Here is a 15,500-nt window from a genome sequence, read left to right on the forward strand (position 1 = left end):
CTACAGTGCGAGTCCTTTTGTTCCAGTTGCAGAGGTGAGTTGATGAAATAATTACTCCTCGTTCTCAAGCGATTGTTTAAGACTTTTGGTTCTCTGGTTATATCTAACTATTTATTTCTGTATGCATAAATGACCGGGTAGTGTTGATTCATAGTTTTTTTTAAATATGTAATTAAGTGTAGGGAACATGGTAGTCCAGTGGGTAGAGCACTGGGCTACTGACCAGAGGGCCCTGGTTCGATTCTGGGTGATAACTCTGGTGGGCACTTCATCCAATCTGTGTGATTTTCGGGTACCAGATCTCTCTGGAAAAACTCAGATGGCACAGGTAAAGGAACTGTCCCACTTATGCCTTGCTTATATGTTTCTATCACTTGCTGTTGGTAGTTGGTGTTATATCAACACCTATCAAACCAACCTTCATAAATCTTCATTATTTGAACTTTTGAATTATGAGGAGGAAAATTCTCTTGATAGTTTGGGGAAACATCATAGTTTGAATTTCACAGTCATAAGATGTCAGCAATAGTATGTTGTCATTCAGTTACTGGCAATCAAGCAGAGGTGTGGTGTGCATTTATTCAGCCCTATGTGATTATAGAGTGTAATCGCAGAATTGTCTCTGTTGCAGCCTGAAGCATCGAGTAATGTCCGGCACGAACAAGTGTGGCGCAACCAAGGGAGCAGCCTTTCCCACCGGCATTGGCCGGCTCTTCTGGGAATGTACAACATTAGTGTGTCTAGCAGTTACCTGAGCATCCTCCCTCCGATCAGGATCTGGATGCCAGTGGCCCCTGATTTGGCACTGCAGATGCGTCACCCTGAGGAGAAGGAAGGGGGGCCTGGAGGGCAGTTTCAGTGGCAGGCCCTTGCAGCGGCCTTGGACCCCTTGGATTTTTCTGGTGAGCTGTTTATCCCTTTATTTAAAAGCTAGCAATCAGGTGATGCCCATGCCCTGACCTGAGCTGGACTAGGTTTATTGATTGGTTCAAATCCATACAATCTTGCACGTGTGAACTCTCAAGGGATTGATGTGAGTTAGACAGACTGAATGAAATGAATAGGAGTCACACTGACTTCGAACCTAACATGGGAGAAATTGTTTTAAGCATTGTGGATTTGTATTAAAAAAACCTTAGGTTCATTGAATGTATATTGGAGAAAATATGGAATGAAACAATTTAGGAAGATGATTTTTTGTGTGGATCAGACCTTGTTTTGAATGACTGTCATGCATTTCAGAGCTGGTGCAAAAGGCCTTAATTTCTGAATCAAAAAAAGGATATTGAGAAAAGCTCATCACTGTTAAACCGTGAAGAAAGTAGCATCACTGTTACTGCAATTCTGGAATGGTAGGCCTTGAGAATGACCGAAATGATTGCATGAATGACTGTAACTGATGCTACAACAATATTAATCGTATGACACAGGTGGAATGAATTTAGATGTACATAGCATTGGTTGGTGAGACTGCAGTAAAGGAGTTAAGGGAAATTAATTTACTGAAGAGAATGAATGAAATGGTTTGAGGCATCTCTTTGTGGAAGCGGTTCATATCGGAAAAGAAAATACTTTGTTCTTCCACCTATATTTTACTATGCAAGACCTAGTTTTCGACTTGCACTTGATGATGACTCCGTAAGTCAAAATCTAGGGCGTTTGTAATAAAATATAATTGGAAGAAGCAAGTATTTTTTATTCCGAAGAGACTGATTTAAGTAATCCTAAGTACTTCATCATCCACATAGTTTAAGTAGTAAGTACTTCTTCATCCACACAATTTTAGACCTTTCAAGTAGCTCAACATATCACCCATGAAATATCATATGTGACATGTTGAACTACCTGAAATAAAACATTGTTAATTGGCACCTTACTGAGGAACAGATGCTGTGAGGACTGCCTTTCGTCTGGTTCCTAACCTTCGACCTATCTGGCATGATTGATCCTGCTAGGAGAGAATCTATAAGCCACCATGTCAAGGTTGTAGTCTATGGGAAGGGTTTAAAATGCATAAGATCTTTGTTTAATTTAGTTTTTCGTGCATAATAATAATAATAATAATAATAATAATAATAATAATAATAATAATCTTTTTTCATCAAACTTGCCACTATAGATGTGGTCATAAGAAAAATATAAAAATACATTCATTCATTACTGTGGTGAAGAGATGAACATGTATTATAATTTCACCCTTGAGAAATCCAGTTCAAAATATTCACTTAAAAGAATACAAGGGGTTTGAAATCAACCAATCCTTGATTACATTATTGAAACTATTATAACTAGTCTGTCTCGCAGTATGGGGAAGTTTATAACAGAATTTTAAGGCAAGGTTATCTGACTGGTTGAAGGTTTTGGAAAATCTGCATTGGGTAATATATAACTTATTGGTTGACCTTGTAGTTTGGCTATGTATTCTTTATTATTCCAGTTGCTCTCATCTCAGGATTTCCACTAATAATATTTTGTATTCTACTCCTTCACAATAATTTTAACCAAAATTGGCAGCTTTTCTCCTCCATAATAAGGAATGCTGAGGAAATATTTGTGTAATGTACAGACATTATTTATAAATGTTGAGCAAGATCAAGACAGCCGGAAAAGAAGGATGAAGTAATATCACAGTATAACAATCACAAAAAATATTGGCAAAAAACCTCTTAGCAAGGTGGTTGTTTTTTCAATGCCCATTGGCTTATGATGCAAGAGACAATCAATTGGAAAGGCCAGTTAATCAAAAGACAAATTGCCTTAACCTTGATTGGTAATTCATTATCATTTTGTTGTTGTGTGTCAGAAAACCTGGTATTGCCTAGATGAATATATCTTGTTGGGTGTAAAATAAAATATTAATAATCAAGTTAAGGGTTCTTAAGAACTATGACATGAAGAGCACCAAATGGAAGAGGGTACTGAGGAAAGGGATGGAGAGAAATGATTACTTATTGCAAAGGATAGAATATCGTAAAATAATTTATTTGATTATAATAATAATAAAAAAGTAATTTGCCTTATCTTAATTTCCATGGTCAAATTTAATCTTCCTTTTTTTACTCTCTCCATTCATAGTGCAGGAAGCATTTTTGTTGTGATAAAAAATCAAAACTAAGGTATTTTAAGAGAAATAAATATTTTGATATCCTCTAGACACGAATTGAATTTTTCCATTTTCAGAATTATGTTTATCTGTGTACTTAAGATTGTAAGAGCAGCATGCAACTTTACATTAACCGCCATGTTTTTTTTCATTTAATGGTGTCAAGCGTAAGGTGGTTGAATGGCTTACTTTATTTTGATCTTTATTTCCAGAATTGGAGAGCGGAGGTTCGACCACACCATCATCGTCCTCGCAGCCTGGAGGCTCACAGTCTGTGTCCTCGACTTCATCATCCGCCCCATATGTTCCTTCCTCACCCATGGAACTCTTCCTCACGTCTGTCCTCTGTGTGGTGTCTGTGGCAGTTGTCTCCTACACAATGGTTGTCCTCTACAGATGCGTGTGCTCTCGAAACTACGCTGAGTGGAGGGCCAGCTGGTCGGGAGAGGAAACCCCTGGCATCAGTGGACAGGATGCCTCCACACAGGTGCGTCAAAGTGGGGCTACACTGTGGGACTTGCAGCGGGGAGGTTTAATTGCAAGCCTCCGGCATGTTTTTTGGGTAACTGAGCGAGTGGGAGTAGTTTCATTCCTTAAATGTTTAAAATTTCTCCACTTCCAAGAAACCCCTTTAAAAAAATCATGGGTCATCATCTGTGAGGTGTAGTAAAGGGATTTGTTTCATGAACAAGACCCTAGCTAAATGACAGTATTTAAAAAAGAGGAAGGAATATTCTCATGCTTGCTTTAATTTATTGCTTGATGACCAGAATAAAAAGAAATCCTTTCCAAAAGTATTGGGCATTTTTTTATTTTCATCCAATTCTTTTTTTATGGACTTGGCTAATTGAAGCATGTAGAGTGAAAACTTTATTATTTGTAATGCAAATTAACTTAATCCTTGGATTTATATGATTTTTTTATTATCTAGGTAGTTTTAAATATAAATTAATACAATAAAAAGCTCAAATTTATATTACTGAATCCGAAATCAACATAAAATCCCACCACCCCACTTAGATGACCAGCTAATTTTCTGTCATATTTATTTTTTTGGGTTTCGTTCATAAATTCACATTTTCTCATTTATATCATGTGTATTGGTTCATTATGAATATTTTTTGTCAAATAATTGATTATGGAATTGTAATTTAATCAATAAAATGGCCGTCAGACTTACTAACTGCTGGTTTGTTAATCTGAACTTTGTAAAATGTTGAGCTTTTGTTTTTCTGGTGTCACTGATTTCTTTAAATCCTCAAAGTAACATTGACAATCGTTAAATGCTCCTTCATTTCATGATATTCATTGATGTTTCCTGAGAAAATGTTGAAATAAAAACATTGAAAATGAAGCAAGGCTGGTTGTTCAGTAAGAAGTATTCAGAAACATAGGAAGTCTTATGCTATGCACAAAATCTGCCTTTATTAGAAGCTGCACTTTAAATTCTTGATATTTTGGCTTTTTCAATGTAGATTTATTGCACCTGATTGTGTAAACACTGTAATTGTTTATTTTATTATAATTATGTGATATGTTTCATCTGTAAAAAATGGGAATAACTTCAAAAATATTTTTCAATCTCCATTTTATGAAAGGCTCGGTTTTACATTTTTTTTCTTTTTCCTATTTAGAAATGATGATTTGAGGTTTCCGTGTATGTAGAACATTACTGGTCTAAGGATATCCACTTACCAGGGGCATTGCTTATTCTTTTCCCAGGTTGTCTTGGAAGCAGTTCCCCTAACCTTGGAAGGTCACCCGCAGGAGGTGGAATGTATGGCAAACGACCCGTCTGGAGGCTCCGTTGCCTCGTGCTGTTTGTCTGGTCAACTGAGGGTGTGGGACAGAGCTACTGGAGAACTCCTTGTGTTTGTTGATAGGAAAGGGTAAGTTGTGTGTTATTTCAAGAAGTCTGCTAACACTGCTGTTTGAGAAGCATTTTAATGTTTGTCCCTGTGTGTTTGATATTTGAATATTATTGTGATTATGCAGAAAAAAGTGAGATTTATACTCATTTCCATTAGTTATGCTGTGATCCACAGCTTATTTCAGTGGTTACATCTTAATAATGCTTCTTTTAAATCTTATGAAGCTTGAGAAGTACCAATGATTATGTGTGCCGACTTACAGAGTGCTTTGCCTAAATAGGATTGGTACTTAAAATCATCACTCTGTAATGTCAATTGTTGACTTATCTGTATCCTGCATCCACTGCTTGAAATGCTGCCTTTGAGTATGTTTTAGACTTTAAAAAATAATGAGTAAAGTGTCTATGTGTGTATATTGGTGTCGAAGAGAAGTTAGCAATTGCAATATATCAATAAATTGAATTATGCATTTAAATGTCATACTGAATGGTGATTCAATTTTCTTTCAGTTTCTTTTCCTCCCAAGGAAAATCACCAACTTCTTCAGCACCTCACCTTGAGAATGATTTGGAAGAAATGGTGCTTTCAGACTATGAATCTGGTTCCCCACCTTCACAGGGAGAGGGTGGAAAAATTGCTTCACTCTATGACCTGGCTTCACCCAGCAGTCTTAGCCACAGGTAAGGATCATGTTGTGATATGCTATATTTTTGTTGGATGCAAGTGAAATATCAGTGTAAACAAATCAAAGGTTAAGTAGTTTTCAAGAAAGAGAAAACCTAAGTTAAATATTCAAATGGGAGTTCATAAACTAGAGCTGATGGAAATGTTTACACCCCCTGTGGAAGTGTTTCGTACCAAGATGATCAAAGCAGGTGGGACATAAAAAGAAGAGTTATGTAGACTGGAGGCTTTTGAAATGTGAATGTGGAGAAGGATGGAGAAGGTGAAATGGACAGAGAAGTAAACAAATGAGGAAGTGCAGGAATAGGATAGGGATGTTGGATGGGATGAAGGGAGGAAGGAAGTACTCAGAGATGAAGAGGGACTTGATGTAGTGTAGGATGCTGAATTGTGTTTTGTTAATAGTCACAAAATATTTATTTGGTAGCTTTGTCCATCCAAAACCTACCTTAGCTGGTAGATTACTCAATAATAATAATATTAAATTATCCGTATTAAAATTCAAACACGTTCAATTGCATGACTGTTTTTTTTTATTTATTTTATTTATTTATTTATTTATTCAGTATAAGTCCGAAAACAGCACATTTAGACCTTTACATCGAACTATTAACAACGATAACAATGTCACATTTACAAACACCCAAGCCCTAGATGGAGGGAAACTCACCCAGGCGGGAATCGAACCCGCGACCCTTGGAATGGCAGACGAGGACGTTACCCCGCCGCCACCGGGGCCGGCAAAAAAAAAAATATTTATTTAGAAAATATTTATTGGTAACTTTTAAGCTGTCGAAGGGCTAATCATTTGCCTTGGTTGAATTAGTTGCTGTGAATCAATCAGATGAAGCTTAATAATTTCTCATTCATCCTAGTGCATATTTATTGGTAACCATTTGTTTTTGTACGATTATAAATATAATTACCTAAACTGTAGTTCTGTAGCATGAAGATACTCCAGAAATTTTGTCCTGTATCTACCAAAAATTGCCTTAAACAGTGGAATTCCAATGATAAGTATATGTGATGCAGGGGTTTGTAGCTAAATTGAGAAATGATATTCCATGTGAAAATAGTTGATGGTTGAAGCCTTAACTTTGTGAAATTCCATCTCATAGGTTGTTAAATAGAGAACTATAAAGTTTAATTGCATAATTTACAATGCTATTTTGCAATTTTTGTCATATGTTAATGCAGTATTGCTGGAATGGCATCTCTGAACTATTAGGATTAGGTTTAGTAATATTCTTCTGTTTAAGGTTGGTTTAGTACGAACACAGATTATACAATGGTTTAGTGATACATTTCTTTACCCCTCCTGAGAAATCACAACCTGAAATCTAACTAGAATAAAATCTTCAATTCTGCATACTTACTTACCTCTTGTCATTCCACCCAACATGCCTTTTCTTTTCCTCACCCTACCATGCTTGCCGAGCATTTCCTCTGTAATGGTCTTCAATACAACTCACATGTTGCTGCCTTTCCCTTTTTTTTTGAATTGTAGTTAGCACTGATCCGATGAAGTCTTCCGGCAAAATTCTTTTCTCATAATTGCTAGGAATTAGTCTATTAAGACTCTTCCTCTCTCATTCTCCTCAACCTTTAAGCATTTCTACTGGAATTTTGTCTACCCCCCACGGCCATATTCAGTTTTATTTCCCTTAATTCCCTTGCTATATTGCCATCGAGCAAACCTGGACCTAAGTTATCCTCATCTACCTCATTCTCTTTCTCTGTGTCCAAGCTGGTGGGCCCAATGTCTTTTTCATATAGCTCATCAATATATTCCTTTCATGTTTCTTGATTCTTTCCTGGTTGACGATGAAATATATATGTTGACTATGAGGAGTTAGTGAATGCCTGCTAAGTGATTCCTTTAAATTTTCTGTATAATGCATGGGATTTCATTCATTTAAAAATTCCTACTAACGTCAGTATGAAGTAATGAAATTTTACCGCATGCTTATTCTAAGTCGTATCTAAGGGATTGGTAACAACTACTCCCATAATTACTCCAATATTTAAATATTTCATAATTTACATGTTAATGGTTTTACTGATACATGTTTGATGACTGAATTTCTTTTTATTCTTTGACATTTTGAATAAAACTTTTTTAAATTCCTTTGTTCAATAATTTTGCTTGTAAGTGGATGAAACCCATGGATAGATTCATGATTGTGAAATTCATAACGCTTTATCCATGCTTTATATTTCTTTTGAAATTCATAAATTCCATTTTTCAGAGTTTGTGAAACTGACAGTACATTTTTCTGATAAATCATAACCATGCCCTGGTTTTCTTTCTGGCCTATTTTTTGTCTCTATTTTGAAAATCTGGTACATTTAATTTGCCTCTTTCATTTCAAAATAATTGATATTCGAGGATGAATTAGGATAGTTGCTAACAAGAAATGAAATGTTTGCTTCTGATTTCAGAAAGGGAAGTTTTGCAACAAATGAGATGGATTGTGAACTTGCTTACCCCAGGGGAGATGGGAGTTACCAGAAGAAGGATCACCATGGGGCATATTTGATCAATGGCCATGGATCATATCCAAATAATCAAATGATGTGGAGTATGCCGGACCTGAGACCATCTATCAACACGAATTTCGTAGCCAATCGAGCCAGGGTAAGAACCATGGGCTCTCAATTCCATTTGAAATGTTTATTGGCTGTAAACAAGAACGCAGTCCTTTACTTGGTTGAACTCTTTGAAATTTTTGTCTTCATTAAAGATTAGCAAACAGCGAAAAAAAACTATTTCTTAGTAGCACATTCATGTGGCAATACTATGGATCGTGCATGTAATCTGAAGGAAAATTATTGTTATTTTGCCTTGATGGATTTAAAAATATCCCCATCAGTCATACATTTGTTACCATTATTATTTTCAACAATGCAACAAAACTTTTTCCATTTAAAACGCTAGTAAAATTTTATTCAACTAATTTCAAGAAATTGCGGAAGATGCTGCAACATTATTTTTTAACTACTTTTTATCCACTAGATGTGCATTAGAATGATTTTTACACTCAAAATTGTTGCATTGTAATGTATGTAGTGGATGACTAGGTTAAAAGTTAACGTTGCGACAACTCCCACATTCTCTTGGAATTTGCCAAAGGTAAAACACCCCTAGTGTTCAAAGTTGGCTTTAACCTCGTGGACTGTGACCCTTTGCGCCCGACTATGAATGCCTGGGACATTGTATGTACAGTATGTCATTATAATGTTTTTTTTCTAAAAAGCCCCCAAATTTCAGAGTTTAAGAGGATGCCTCGGTAGCTTTCCTGGCTAAAGCATTCAGTCAGATATCGAGGGATCATGGTTTGAATCCCAGTCAAGGGGAATGATTTTTATGCTCAGAAATTATTGTATTTTTTTTAACTTTTAGTTTTGCAATCATCTTCCTTAAATCAACGCAGAACCCAGTGGTCATTCATTTCAGCTCAAAAAGAAGGTTGCAAATGATCTCACAGCTGTTTAGTTACTTTCCCACCCATTTTCTATCAGTTGGCGTTATCATTGGTAAAATATTATGAGAAATTAACGGTGACCGCACATAATCTCATTTGTGAATTGGAACCATTAATGCAGCAACAGATTTGATTGAGAAGTTAATTTCTAATGTCTAACTATAAAAGTCTTAAACTTTAAAGTTTGATCCTAATGGAAAGTACAGAAATTTGAAATCTGACAAGGAAGGGCTAGATGAGCTTTAATCCTTACTCAATACAAATCATAGTGCTTGCATTAGAAAAAGGGTGCCTGACTTGATTTGTTAGAAGGGAATCTTTTGGTTTTTTGCTGGTGATTGATTCATTTGACTGGAAAAAAATCCTCTATGCACCCAGTAATTATTAATAATGTTTGCTAGTTGAATTGTTTGGAATAGTTTGCATTGAATTTGATTTCCAAAACTGATAATTATCAGGCAGCCGCAGTGGAACAGCAACAAAACATTGTCAACCTGAAGGAGCAAGGGTACGACTTTGGCCAGCGCTATCGTGGTCTCTACGAGGATCACTGCAAGTCTGCGTTTGAGGAGGATGACGCAGAAATGGAAGAGGAGGACGTGGGGGATGGGGATAACTCTGTGGGGCTGACCAATCCAACAAGGAACAACTTCATGCTGAGGCGGTCCATGGCTATGAAAGTACCGCAGAGGGACCAGGGGTTGTCCCCGGATGGCGTCAGCCACAGACACATCAAAACCAGTGAGAAGAAAACTATCGGGAATGGTCGTGCAAGGATGCCTCACAATTCGCTCCCCACTGGTGAGTTTCAACTTCTTTATATTAATGATGATAATAATCATATATTTATTTGTCTAGCAGATACAGTGTACAGTATTGAGAATTCATGACAGGTGTATAGGACATGTCAATGGGATAAAGATCACATTATTCCCAAAAAGAAGTACAAAATACTGTCAGGACAGGAAACTAAGATAAACTTAATTTTTACATAAATGTTCATTTACGCTGTAATAATACTCATCAACCAGGTATGCCAATAGATTCTTCTTCTCAATAGTTGCCAATATACTAGTTAAATGGTATACCAGTTGCTATGGCACTAATACTAACCATAAGAAATGCATGATTGCATAAATGTTGCCATCAGTAAGGGAAGAAGGATTATGAAACATTATGGAACATTCCAAGAAACTGCAGGAGATGCAGCGACATTAACTTTTAATGGAGTCATCCGTTAAGTAAACCTGACAATGCAACAATTTCAGAGCGTAAAAATCATTTCTGGTCAAGGCAAATGAATTTAACAGTCTGAAATTGTTTTGAAACATTATGTAATTGATATGGGAAGAAAGAGTATTGTTATAGAAACATAGAAAACTGAAATTTTTTTGTTTTGGATGTCCTGATGTTTTGGTTTGCTGCAGTATTTGTTCAAGGGGCATGTTTCGGTGGTAATAAGTGGTGAATGGGTGTTCATTTATCATGAAAGAGATAATGGGACATTAAAGTCAATGATGCTAAATGTCTTTGGACAGTGCTAGGTGGTGACTACAGTGATTTCAAACTTTTATGAGCTCTTGACTACTGTCTCCTTCATGTATACCCTCAATACATGGGGACTAAATTGAAAATATCAATGGCAAAATTTTGTACCGACATTATGCAGTAAAAAATACCGGAGAAGGAAATAATTTAGGTTAAACAGGAGCAAGTTTAGGTACACATAATGTTAAATACTTATACAGGGCTGTCAAAATCTTACCTTTAATAGTAGATTTCCTGTATAGCTATCTATTGCCACAAAGAGTTAAAGTTATTGCTGTAACAATCATTATTATGTTCTCATGATTTCTTCCCATTTTTCTTGCCCATCTTGTTCATTTTTTATTTCCCTTTAAGCTTCTAAATGAAGTTCAGAGAGGTAGCAATTGATTGTAATTCTAAGAAAATAATTTGTTTATCAGAGCTCACAAAATGCTCTACCATGTTTGAATTAGTGTCAACTCCAATGAGTTCATGCTGAAGTGTATGAGTTAAGCGCTCTCTTTCACTTGTAAAAATCCACAGCTCAAGAAAATGGCCTATGGTTGGACAAGTCCCCACCTTATAAAAGTCCCCTGCAGTCCAGTGTGGAGATTTCTGCTGCAGGCACCATGTCTCAGAATGGCAGCTCAGATCGTTTAAGGTTTGCCAGCAGTGCCCCACCTGTGTGGTGCATTGACTTTCGGGACAACCTCATTGCGTTGGGCTGTGCCAATGGTCATCTTGAACTATGGGATGGTTCTTCTGGGAAGTTCAAGGTGAGTGCTTAAGTTTTGCACATCTCTTGGGGAAAAAGTCAGTTGGGCTCGTGCATTGAATAGAAAAGATTTTGTTTTGCATGTCATATGGAACGTCAAAAAGTAAACATGTCAGTTGTTTGCGCTTAAGATTTTAAATGCAAAAAATGAGAATTAAGTTTGAAATTTAACAATTCTTCATGTTTTTTATCAGTTTATCTTGTGAATTTATTTTTTTATGTTGATGTTTTCGCTATTGTTTGCTGACATATTTAAATCTTTGAACGTAATTGCCCTAATATGACCGTATAATAAATTTTCATCTTTTTCCTCTCCAGTGTCTTTTTGAGGATGGCTCTGGTGTTGGGATCACGTCTGTCATGATTATTGGAAATAGAGTGGTTGCCGCAAAATTGAGTGGCTCCATTGACTTTTTTGAGCTTGAAAGCTACAGAAAAGGAAAGCAGATAAACTGGAGCTTCAACTCTTATCATCGCCGCAGTGAGTATCATTGTATTTTTTACAGTTTTGAAGTGAAAAAATAAATGTACATTTTTAATTTAGATTAAACAGACTTGGGCAATTAGATGATGAGATCTATAATAGATGGTCATTAAATTTCATCTTTTCACGTTATAGCTATCAACATAAGTTCATTTTTAGCTGGGTTATTTGCTTTCCTGAATGATTTTGATTGAAATGAACGACTGTTTTTTAAATATTCTTTATAGTGTATAAAATTCCATTTATAATTTATTATTATTGATCACAGTATTCTTGATCATCACATAATGACAGCACAACAGCCCTCAGAGTTAGGATGTATCTCTCTTGTGATCTGGATTGTGGAGACTTAAAATCCTTTGTCATTTGGCTTAATATGTGGATGAAGGGGTATGCATTAATTCAATTCAATCATAGTTATTGTTAAGATATCTGCAGTTTTTCTTAATTCACTGATTACACCAAAAGTAAAAGCACCAATGGAGTTAAATCACTGCAAATATAGACAGAGGAATTCTACAATTGGCTTGTATGATTTATAATGAGTTGGAATAATTATACAATTGAAGGTTTATAATATTTTATGGAAAAGTACTAATAGATGATGATGACATTGGGAATAGATGGAAGGACTTCATTGAAGTACTCTATCAAGCTCCCAAATCACTCGAAGATGGCTTAATTATCCATGAAAGCATGGTAGGTAAAGACAATTGAAGTCCATAGATATTAAGAAGCGAATTTGACAGAGCTGTGGCAGACCTGAGAGACAACAAGAGTTGACAAAATAAACTGAGAAATAATCAAGGCAATCCCTTTTATGAAAAAACTAACTTAGGTCCAGAGGTAAGGTGTTCATTTTGTTTTGGGCAACATCATTCACCGCTGGATAACATGTAAGATCTGGTTTGCGATTATTGAACATGTATCATATCAGGTCTGTAATTGAGGTTCTTATCTACCTAGTCGAATTGAAGCTGTACATTTCAAAACAACTTTCAGAGAAATGGTTACCAGAGTATTAAAATGATGTATCATATATGCACAGCTGAAAAGTTTTAGTTAGCCAAAATGTGAATCGACTTTTTGATGCTCCTCATATGGGTGTAGATTAAATTAGTATGCCTTTTTGTACTCTGGTTAAGAATGGTAAATTTGAAGCTTGACGCATTTGTCCACTTCTTAATCATCAGCTCACGTGAGGACTGGAAGTGCTGGTTCGCTGGATTGGGATTCCATATTGCAATCCGATGAAGACATTCGGTGTGTTCGCCTGGGTTCAGTGAGGGCACATCAGCAACCAATCACTGTTTTGGATTCTGAGGGTGGACGTATCCTCACTGGGAGCCAGGATCACACACTCAAAGTGAGTAAATTTTATTCCCTCTGAAATGCATGAGGAAGTAGACTATTTCTGGGATGGATGGTGCCTGTTTGCCCAATACTTGATGCCTTTGGGCATGTTCATCTAAATGGTCAATGGGTATAATTTTATAGAAGTGGTGTGTGAAAAACAAGTTATACCCTCCCGTCCCATCTGAATGTTGGAAGGTTCAACTTTTCAGTCACTGGGAGAGTTTTGAAACATGCACCGTGTAAATTCTTGTACCATGTATACCCATGTAAGGGCTGCACTCCACCTATAAAACATCGAAATGGTGGAAAATATATCCCATTCCCAAAAATGGACTGAAATGGTCATTCTTCATGGAAGCGAAAGCATTTATTTTCACACCTGCACTCAGAAATTTAGAAATTTCTGTGAAAATTCTAATAGATCATTTCACAAACATGAGAAATGAATGATGAATGGCATAATCAGTGTTGAAACCCAAAATATATCAAGTCACAACCATTTCTATTTATACCCAGTGCTTAACCAAATAATCTCTATATGTTCACTTACTTGGACTACAGGTATATAATAACGGAATAACTAGCAGGTTTTCCTCTTAAGGATCCTCTGTCGTACCATGAAATGCAACCGTGCTCTGCCTTCCAATCGGTTATACAAGATGTCTATGTATTTCTTCCATGTCCTTGATTACTTTCACCATATATGTATACTCCTGTATCGGTGACCTGTAAAAACAAAAGTTTTGATAAAAAAATTGAAAGGCAGGTTGGTATATGAGAGAGGTAGAAATAGTAAGATGAAAAAATTTCATGTGGGATTTCAATGTTTTACTGCCATTACCATGTTTTAACAATGTTAAAGTAATTCTTAACACAAAAGCTGCTGCAGATTCTGCTGCCTGCTTGTTGCAATATGGCAGTAGGAGCAAACAATTACAGCAATACCATTTGAGCAACTCGTGGCGCTGGTGGTGAATTTCAGAACTCAGTTAAAAGCTCTCAATTGATGATAATGGTAGATACTGTTGATAAATTGAAACAATAAAAATAAATATAGATTATTTTCAGCGAGACAACTACCGTTATAAGTGTTACTTTTTATTTCTTTTAGTCCTTATCATATGGCAACATGCATTTAACATAAGTTTTCAAATTATTTAAAAAAATTAATCTACTGAAATCAACTTAATAGCATTTAATAATTAGGAGAAAATTAAAGAATTTTAAATTAATTAGGAGATAACTGTTTCAACTAAACAAGAGATATTTGAAAAAATGCAATTTTTAAGCAAAATTATGGGGATTGACATATATGCAGCTGTATATCGAGTATTTAAATTTTGTGTAAAAGCCTACACAGTTTGCACTGTGTAGTAACTGTTCTAAACTGTACGCAATAGATTGCATTTTGAATTCCAAACTTAAACTCTTTGATGCTATAAATCACTGCATATGAAGCAAATACTACGAATTGGTAAAACTTGTCATAATGGCCCTATAGTAATGATAGAAGAAAAACTCTCTAAGGAGTGCCTAGTGGTCTGCAAGAGCAAGTTAACAAATGAATCTCTCCCCACTCCCAATCTTGTGTTATGTTTTAGGGTCTGGGGAGTGGAGTTGGGGTTGATACATCCACATTGGGGACTACTAAGAAAGTCATAGAGATGAGAGAGAGCACTGAACTCCTGTAAAAACATGCACCCTCCTTTTTTATGGTTATATCTGAGGAGAAATATGTGCATGGTATAAAGGTTGTGGCAGTGCATGAAGTGTCAATAGACTTATTTATTCCTCATCACTTGGTTCAAACAAATTGAGTAGTTTCAGGTGTGATGTAGTTCAAATGGAACGATATGAATAATGCCTCCTGGTTTCAATGTATTACATTATCATCAGGTGGACCTGATGATAATGTAATACATTGAAAACCGGTTGTAAAATGAATTTTATCCAGTAGAAAAGTGCTACTCTCAGTTATTCACTTGGTTCAAATTTTAAAATTTTCACTTTAAAATCACTTTCATCTTGCCACTCATGTTTGTTGGTGAATTTGATGTGTGAATAAAATATGGAAAACAGTTTGGAAAAATTAGGGTATAGGACTCGAGGAAATGAGTTGCCGCCCTTATTTCACCGAAATGAGGCATAGTGGAATGAATATTGGTGAATGACTTAGAATTGTCATTTTAAAACAACTAATCATTAACAGGATTGC

At 35.9% G+C, this 15,500-nt stretch overlaps 1 protein-coding gene across 1 annotated transcript in view; it reads left to right on the plus strand.

The window, feature by feature from the left end:
* The window catches only part of SCAP (SREBP cleavage activating protein), a gene marked incomplete at its 5' end in the record, with an annotated part of 69,718 nt that overhangs the window by 47,115 nt on the left and 7,103 nt on the right, over window positions 1-15,500 (plus strand). The window contains 10 exons of the mRNA XM_071595759.1: window positions 1-34; window positions 632-902; window positions 3,316-3,590; window positions 4,826-4,992; window positions 5,484-5,654; window positions 8,101-8,296; window positions 9,602-9,944; window positions 11,214-11,446; window positions 11,764-11,926; window positions 13,123-13,295. The exon at window positions 1-34 is cut by the window's left edge and continues 623 nt beyond it. Of these exons, the coding sequence (XP_071451860.1) occupies window positions 1-34; window positions 632-902; window positions 3,316-3,590; window positions 4,826-4,992; window positions 5,484-5,654; window positions 8,101-8,296; window positions 9,602-9,944; window positions 11,214-11,446; window positions 11,764-11,926; window positions 13,123-13,295 (2,026 nt within the window). The remainder of the gene's footprint in view (window positions 35-631; window positions 903-3,315; window positions 3,591-4,825; window positions 4,993-5,483; window positions 5,655-8,100; window positions 8,297-9,601; window positions 9,945-11,213; window positions 11,447-11,763; window positions 11,927-13,122; window positions 13,296-15,500) is intronic.

This window comes from Hetaerina americana, unplaced genomic scaffold (genome assembly GCF_022747635.1).
Source record: "Hetaerina americana unplaced genomic scaffold, ioHetAmer1.1.p SCAF_7, whole genome shotgun sequence".
Classification (NCBI taxonomy): domain Eukaryota; kingdom Metazoa; phylum Arthropoda; class Insecta; order Odonata; family Calopterygidae; genus Hetaerina; species Hetaerina americana.